Raw genomic sequence first — 8,470 nt, forward strand, 5'->3', positions numbered from 1 at the left:
TCGTTGCAAACACTCTCTCTTGAGTCGATGACAAATCATCCGAGGCTTCAGCATCGGAGAGGGCTTGGATCGCATACGCGAGCGTAACGTTCATTGTGCTCCCCAGAACAGTCGCGAGCATACGTTACTCGTCGGCCGAGCTCACCGGTAGCAGTACGAGCTGCCAAGTCTCATAAAGAGGCTCACTGATTGACTCCATCCGGTGTACCAGATGGCAGTATTCGCTGGAGCCGCTGGTTGCGTGGCATTCTCCATGTCGAAGCGAGGCTGAGCAACGAAAGCTGAACGTAATGGAATTGTACTCGTCTCGTCACCTAATAAACTGCTAAGCTTGTCAAATACTTCGTTTGTCCCATTAGGACTTTTGATGCGATTCAAATTTCTAAAGCAATATTTATCAAAATAGCGACTTTCATAACAGTAATGCCAACTCGTATTGTAGTTCTCTTCTCTGTTACTTTAATAACTCAAACCAAACAGCCTTGGCCGTGCTACCGGCAATTCGGCTCGCGTTGGCATCTCGAAAAATACCGAAACATCTCGGGTAGGGATTGTATTTTGTCTTCAACGGCTTCTTTTGACCTAGTAGTACTCGGACAAAGGGCCATGGACTCTCTCAAGATACGCGCGTTCGTCATAGCTGTCTTCTCGTCCTTAGAGATCAATGCTACGTATGCAGGCCGTTAAGCTCATACGAGGGCAAAAGTGTCGTCCTCTGTCCGTTTACGCTTCGTGAACGGGGCGGCGGCAGGGAGATGTGGGTCGGGAGGCCTCGCCTGTCGCTCTTCGTTCTCCGCTGCAACAGGTTTGTGTAGGTCCAGATCGGAGGGGTCCGTTGACGACACTAGTTCATCACTAAGAGAAGGGGTCGACTCGGAATTCGTTTCCATGTCAAATGGATGAAATTTGTGAGCTGTGTGGTGGAGCGGGGGCTTTCAGATAATAGAAGTACCAGACTCCGGTGTGCTTTATAGACACCTGTGAAAATGTCATTGAAGCGAGATTCGTCTTGGTGTTTTTGTGCCTTAACCCCCCCCCGCCCCGCACTTACATTAAAAACAATTTACGCTTAAGTTCTGTAAAAAAAAGGAGGTACGAAACCGTTTATGCACTCCGGGAAGATCACCAGACCAGTGATATTTGATTGCGAATATCCTCGCAAGCCTCTGTTCCTCCATGTTGTCTAATGCACCCACTCTCCAGTGTCAAGCTTAAACTGGGTACATTTCCCACATGTTTGGTGTGTCCCTTGTATTAGAAATGAACTGACTACACACAAATGATTTTGGAAATGCATGGTGACAACATTGATTGCAACTAGAATGTATAGAAACAGGTTAGCTATTGAGTGGTCAGCCTGACTATTATAACATAAACCCAGCAGCACTGTCCTCGTCAGCACTATCACCGTTTCGATAGGTTGCATCGTCGGCCTCTCCGCCGCTGCGCTCACCGCCGTGTCCTCTTCGCCACGATCGGGGCTACCCTGTCCGGTGCCGTCGACACGGCGGCGCTTCTTTCCAAGTCCGTCCATTTGGATGTCTCGAGCAACTCGAGGCGGCGGCCTCTACGTGTCGGATTCACCACAGTGTAGTAGAAACCTTTCTTCGGTTCCGTCAGGACTTGTGTAGGTTTTAAATAGCCACGGAAGGTCCCGAGCTCGGAACGGCCGAGAATCTAGCTGGCGTTTCACCCCAAGTTCGTCTGTGTGCTGATTGGTTTCGCAATACACCTCGAGTTTAGCATGTAGCATAAACGACATGAACAAACATATAGATGCGCTGTATACAAGATGTCATACTTGGCCAAAAAGAAGGGGGCTCCATGACGAAGGTCCGCACTAGATGGCTACGCCACGTACCGGAGACAATACGCGGGTTTTGCGCAGCACGTCAAAAGGGGATTCGCTCTCCATTTGTGGGGCTAGTTCTTCATCAATTATCGGGTGACGTTGTGGCCACTTCTGGAAGGAATTCTGGCCTCGTCGAAGGCCAGTACGTCTGGAGCCTCGAATTCTCTTTTGAACGTAGATTAACGTTTATCGACAGCTTCCAGGCACAATGAACTGCAGCTTCAGCACGAGCAATTTGCTTGGCCGACTTGGCCTCCCTCGCTATGCCCACGCGCGTGGTTTTAAACATCTTCTTCTTTTCTTCGGCTCGTCCTCTTTGCTGGCTTCTTCTCGGGGCTGAGCCTTTCTATCTCTCGGCTTTTTTGCTAACTGAATCGAAACGAATGAGTGGCTGGAAGTTGGTCACAGCTGCGACAAATATGTAAACTGTTCTTGTGAGCAGTGCAGGGGCTTTGTGTTCCAATTTTGCCTAGCTCTGTGCATTCCACATACTTTAAATGTTGTATATATACAACATGTGTGAAATAACGTCATTTTGAAATTTTTATACACATGTTGCGGGGGGGGGGCTTCCCGTAAAAGTCGGTTTTAGTCTTTTTAAACGTCTCTCATAGCTCTCTAAATATGAAACAGTTGGCGGTGACCCGGGTCACACCAATGACCCGATACTCAACTATTCTGTCATAAAACATATGCATTATGTAAGTTTCTGTAATCAGGCAATGCCGACTATCCTTTCCTTGCTGCAGCTCTGGATGCACTGCAGCTTCGATCCAACGTCCGAGTTAAGCTAAATGATGTCGTTCCTAAAATATGTGGTGTCGCCTTCAATATCTGAGGTTGCCGATACTGATTGTTGTTATTGGCGTCGACTGCGTGGTCATTAGTCATCACTGTGCTGCTAGAAGTGCCCGAATTCGAATCATCGATATGTAGGCTGCTTGGTATCTGTGGACGGGGTGTCAGAAAGCGCAGGATAAATGTGAATTTTGTTGTATGAGCTTGTTGCTTCCGAGGTCATCCAATTGGTCGATTTGCTTGCACTCCTACAGCTACTTCTCTCTTCGTACTTCTTGCACCTTTGTAAGCGTCACTAGACTCGTCCTTATTCTCGCTGAATGCTGATTCATCCGGATTGTAAGTTAAATACTCGGCAGGAATCGAGAAATATTTTAACGACAACGATTTGCGCTTTACTGCTCAGCTTTCCCAGTGCCAAGTAGCACGCTCAAATGCAGTAAGTCGATTCCGAGGCTTTTGTTTCTTCCGTGGTGCAGTCTGACTCGAGCCACCTGTGCCGCCAGCTCGTCGTTCTGTGGTAGGAGGGTCGCTCATTTGAGCCAACAGTGAAAGGATCGCAGTCCAAACGAGAAATGGTACTTAATTACCTGGTGCTAAAATTAAATTAATATTTCAGATTTTGCTCAAATAATAGTTGGTGACCCGGGTCACCGCCAATTGGTTCATATACCGTATGTGATTGGCGACGCTCGGTCATTAGCGACAAATCCAGCAGCCAATCAAATTGATTCAAATTTCGTGTCGTCGCGCTTTATGTGCTTGGCGACCAATATAATTTTGAGCATGTCATATAGTTTTTTTTATGCAGGTATCTTTTATGCTGGCAGAAAGGCTGGACCACCTCAAGAATTTGACTGTCGCCAATCACATAAGGAATACGGTAGGTAAAATTATCTGGAAAGCATAATACCGTAGAACGAAAGTACAACAGCCGCGTTTCGATTAATTGCACAGACTGGCTCTTTACTTGGTCGGGCAATGCCCGGGGCATGGTTCAGTGGCTTTTATTAATAAAAGTAGCCACTGGCTACATGTATTAAAAAAACGTCCCTTTGCGCCTGTCTCTATCCATCCAGTCGGGCTAAAAACTATTTAGCAAATAGCATGTAGCGGCTAAATGATATCAATTATAATAAAACCACGTATTTTTAATTAATCCTAGCTTCCGACTTTACACATGGAACAATCGCAGGCACAATAAAACTGATCCGATATTCTTAATGGCTGACATATGGCCTCCTCCATTGTAATACAATAAAAACTCAACAGTTTGTAAGCTTACGGTAAGTTATGAAGAAATAAACGCCCTTCGATAATGCGATTGTTCAGGAGAAGGGAGAGATTCACTGAGTGTACTTCTGTAGACCATAGACAAGTTTTCAGATAGCTATGGCCGTAAAAGTGTAATGCTGATACTCTATTCTTTATAGAGTATAGCAACAAACTTGTTTTAATTCCCTTGATAGCAATAAATTTAAACCATATCGCCATCCAGAGGAACATCAGAATTGAAGCTGTTCCAGTAGCCAGTTTAAACGCAGCTGAAATAAGGATTAATGCTTTGCTTGGACGAGTCGGATGATGATGATGAAGATGATGATCATGATCTGGCGGCATGCGGTAGACTCTGTACGTTTATTTCGTAATTGTCTCAGTAGACTTTTAGCCTCGTTGGTTCGCAGACACGAACAGTCATGATTCGAAACGCTCTCCTGGTGTTGGTGTTCGTGCTTATTGGAACTATTTCTGCTGCTACGGACGCAGACATGACCACTGACTCAGGAAAACAACCTTCCAACATCAACCAACTAACGCTCGTCTCCCCTGAAGGCAAACGACTCCTTCGGCAAGGAAGCGTGAAAGAAGGAGGGGTCCATGACGCTACAGAAGAACGAGCTTTTATCGTGACGCCTTTGAAGAACTCTCTTTACAGGATTCTAGCTGCGTTTGGGCTTAAGCCACAGACCCTCTACGTACAACTGGGCATCCGCACTGGTATGGCTAATGCGTTATACAACCGGCTCTACCACAGCTACCATAGGTGGTATGCCACGTATGGGCCCAGAGTTTACGGATAATGGATAACTGGAAATAGAAGGCTCCATTACAGTATTGATTGATTTATTTCCTTGTGCAGCGTGCACATTTCGCTCAGCTCTAAGTGTTCGCAGCATACGTTTTAAGTGTGAAATGCGGCAAACGAAATGCAAGTAGATGTCGTGCGTAAGGGACAAGGAAGAAGATTAAAGTCCATTACATTCCGTACCAAAGGCAGAGACTATTGACACAAGGGGAGGAATGGGTGTCATGAGGCTCAAATCTCCAAAAGTGGAGGACTTTTGAGTTCTATCACCCTCCTAAACCCAAACCCAGACCTTCCCGGGCATTAACACTATAGGGCCGAGCGAGGTTTAGCCATGCTTGGTCCTGGGTTTAAGCCCGCGTGCTTCACACATGGATCTTAAACCACAGGCATGGATTCGTGTTGCTGAGCGAGTCAGCTTTAAACCCCTTCTCCCTACTCCCCTTATGTCAATAGTCATTCTCCCGTACACTTAATGGTTAAACTTATGAAACAGGTCGCTATACACTACACAAGGAATCTAGAGTGCACCGTCTTTCCAGAGTCATCCTTCCTGTCGACCTACCTCTACACAAAGTGTGTCAAGATAACTCTGTGGCGCGCTTCCTGGTCAGCTCGCAACCTTCTAGAAACACTATCAACACTACATGTATCAGCTCACTTTATTGCTAGTTGAAGCAGTAAAAACCGCAGAATTTGGCGATAACGCGCTGGGTATTCTTCCCCTGTTTCAGTGAAACGCAGCACGTAATTCAGGAAGGAGCGCGAGCTGGGCGCTAAATATCCTTCAATACCTTCTTGAAAACGATCTCAGAGTCAAAAACAACGACGAAGAGTTGAAAAACGCCAATTCTACGCTCCGAAACACACCAAAGGCCGCTCGAGCGGGCCACGGAGACGTCGCGAAGTAGGTATGCGAAAATACTGAAAGCCGCTCTCGAAAGACGAAGAGACGATGAAAGCAGCGGACAGATGAGTTAGCAAAGTGGCTCATGAAGACATTAGACCAATGGTCCAAGAAGCCGCTGCAAATGGCCACTTGGACATGCTCCAATGGATATATAAAATGGTCATTATGACAACGGAATTAGTGCCGTACACTACTAAAAGCAGCCGAGAAAGGTCAGATATATACCGCCCGCTGGCTCATTGAAACATACTGTGAGGGACAGCAAAGCGTTAGTTGGAACGCTGTCGACGCGTGTTCGTTAGTTTTACTCTAACAGCCACTGCTACTACAATGCCATTTTAGAAAATAATCTACTACGAGTACTTAGTACTTGGTTAAATTACCATTGTCCTGAAAGAAAATGTAATTGCAGTAGTAAAAAACACTTGTGGTTTGTATTCAAATGGAGTAAAAACGGTAGACATCACCGAGATCCGATACCATGGTACTCGTAGAGACAATCCAGGCATGGTCAGGTCAAGCCTCAACTGACTTCTGAGGACGACAAGGGCCGTCGTAAGCCAGTGAAACGCCGCGCGTAGGGTGGTTGCACATGACAGAGGTCAGATCACAAAGGGTTGCATAGGTTTGATTGCCGTTGCTACAGACTCGACCCTTGTGTGACTCGCAGTTCCTTTTATCGCACGGGTCCAGCGCTTGGCCAGCAGCATTTGTCGATGAGATCGTCACTGCTAGGAACGCGAGGTAGAAAAAAACCTTCATCTTGGAAATGTGCGAGGGTAGTGTGGCGCTTGTCTGCGAATTGGAGAATGAACTGCGAGTCCCCATGACATTTGCAACGACCGTAATCATTTTGAGACATATTTTTACATTGTAAATACTGTTTTTACCGGTGAGAAAACTGGATTTACTTGTGCGAGACGTAATTACCCTTCATTTTGCTTACTTGATTTAATTGAAGTAGCAGAATCCAATGGGTCTTCTATTACAGTGTAAGGAACTGTTTGGGTACACTGTGCCGTGTCTAATACTGTACTTTAGACAGTCTTTTGAGGTGTTTATACGCGTCTTTATGTATATACACCCAATGCCACCACTGGGTCACCGGTGAGGCGGTAGAGAGGGGGGTCGCTGGAAGCTCGAAAGATCGCCTTTTGCAAACTTCAGAACTGAGGGGTGCTCGGTAAGCTGAGCTCGCTACAAATTCTGAGCAGGGCAGCGTTCTGATGAGGTCATATACTCTTAAAAAGCAAACCATCATTCTTGAGCCGCACATTTCTCAAGAAAATCATTTTTTTTTAAATCAGACAACATTTGCGTGATAATGCTGCTTTGCTGGTTAAAACCGAAGTGAAGTCATTTTTATTAAAGCAGACAACATTTGCGTGATAGTGTTGATTTGCTGGTTAAAATCGAAGTGAAATAAGATTGATGTTATCGTTCTTCCACTTGTTTTTCTGTCCTTTGTGCACTAACTGCTCCTACTTACCGTCGCTACCAATCGATAGGTGTTGTACGATATGAACCAATCATAGGACTGAGTGATGGTCGCTCCTCGGCTACGCCGAGTGGTGACCATTGTGATGAAGGAAGTAGTCGTAACAACAGTAAGTTGCAGGGACTGAAAGTCCAGCAGGGGAGAAAACCGAGTGCTGCTGCTTGCTCTTGACGGCGCAAGTTGTCGAGTGTGTAGCAGCACACGGAAAAACCCCGGTAACATATATTGGTAGGATTAGCAGTAGGATGGGGCTGGCGGCTCGCCAGCCAATGGTCCGTCGAAGTCCGGCTTCTGGACGCGAGCATCGCGTCCTGGAGGCACCTGAGCCTCAGGTTTGAGCTGGACGCAGTCCTGGCTCTTCCTCCACACTTCACACTCCCACTTGATCTAGTCGAAGCGCGGCTTCAACATGATCACCTTGTAGAGCTCACCACGATGTCCTTGGCATCTTCTAGCTGCGCTGCAGCACGACGCTTCGTCCTTGGTAGCGCTCTTCCTCCTTCTTGTCCTTCGTATGCATGAACTGGTAGTAGTAGCTTGCATTCACGCATGGCGATGATGTTTGGCTCCCACTGAACGAGCTGAGCCTTGCTGACGGTCGATGCGCAGCACCTTCATCCCATCACGGCAATGTTCGAACTTGTCCTGTGGCAATGGCTTCGTTATCGCGTCGGCGATCATGTCGTCGGTGCCAACATGGCGAATCCGTAGCTGCTCGTCCTCCACGAGGTGGCGCACCAAGTGGAACTTGTTCATAATGTGCTTGTTCTTGCTGTGCTTGCCAGACTTGGCAGTCAGATAGATGCACGACTTGTTATCGCCGATAATCTCCGGAGTCGCGAGCTCCCAGCATAGTTCTTCACAGAGTCCACGTAGCCACTGTAGATCTCTAGTGCCTTCATTCATGGCAATATACTCTGCTTCCGTTGTGCTCTGTGCGTTAATCTCTTGCTTTCTTGATCCGTACGAAACCACGTTACCATTGACGAACGTCACGAACCCGCTAACACTCTTTCGGTCATCAGGGTCATTAGCGTAGTCAGCATCGGTGTAACACGTCAGCTTGACGTCGTTCCCAATAACAATGTCCATCACAAAGCCGTGGTCTTGAGTACCACTCAGGTAGCGTAGCACCCTCTTTCCCATAGCGTAGTGTGTGTGGTCGAAGCAGGACAGGTACTTGCTGAGATTACGCACAGCGTGCGCAATGTCCGGCCTTGAGGCTGAGACCAGATATTGTAGTGCACCAACGAGCTCTCGGTACGGGGGCGGGGAGTCATCTTTCGCATCTGTGACCACCTCAGCGCGCAGCGCTTCCGGTGTTGC

General features: G+C 47.1%; 2 protein-coding genes across 2 annotated transcripts; one reads left to right on the plus strand and one right to left on the minus strand.

The window, feature by feature from the left end:
* Positions 1–4,347: 4,347 nt before the first annotated feature.
* Positions 4,348–4,731, plus strand: PITG_07451 (secreted RxLR effector peptide protein, putative; the record flags this gene model as incomplete). Its single annotated transcript, XM_002904425.1, has 1 exon — positions 4,348–4,731. One exon carries the CDS (start codon positions 4,348–4,350, stop codon positions 4,729–4,731), a length of 384 nt encoding a protein of 127 aa, XP_002904471.1.
* A 1,431-nt stretch (positions 4,732–6,162) lies between these two features.
* On the minus strand, positions 6,163–6,408 carry PITG_07452 (protease inhibitor Epi12; the record flags this gene model as incomplete). The annotated part of the gene is made up of 1 exon (XM_002904426.1): positions 6,163–6,408. The coding sequence occupies one exon, from the start codon at positions 6,406–6,408 to the stop codon at positions 6,163–6,165; it is 246 nt and encodes an 81-aa protein (XP_002904472.1).
* Positions 6,409–8,470: the final 2,062 nt, after the last annotated feature.

The sequence above is a fragment of the Phytophthora infestans genome, genomic scaffold (assembly GCF_000142945.1).
Source record: "Phytophthora infestans T30-4 supercont1.11 genomic scaffold, whole genome shotgun sequence".
In the NCBI taxonomy this organism is placed as follows: domain Eukaryota; phylum Oomycota; class Peronosporomycetes; order Peronosporales; family Peronosporaceae; genus Phytophthora; species Phytophthora infestans.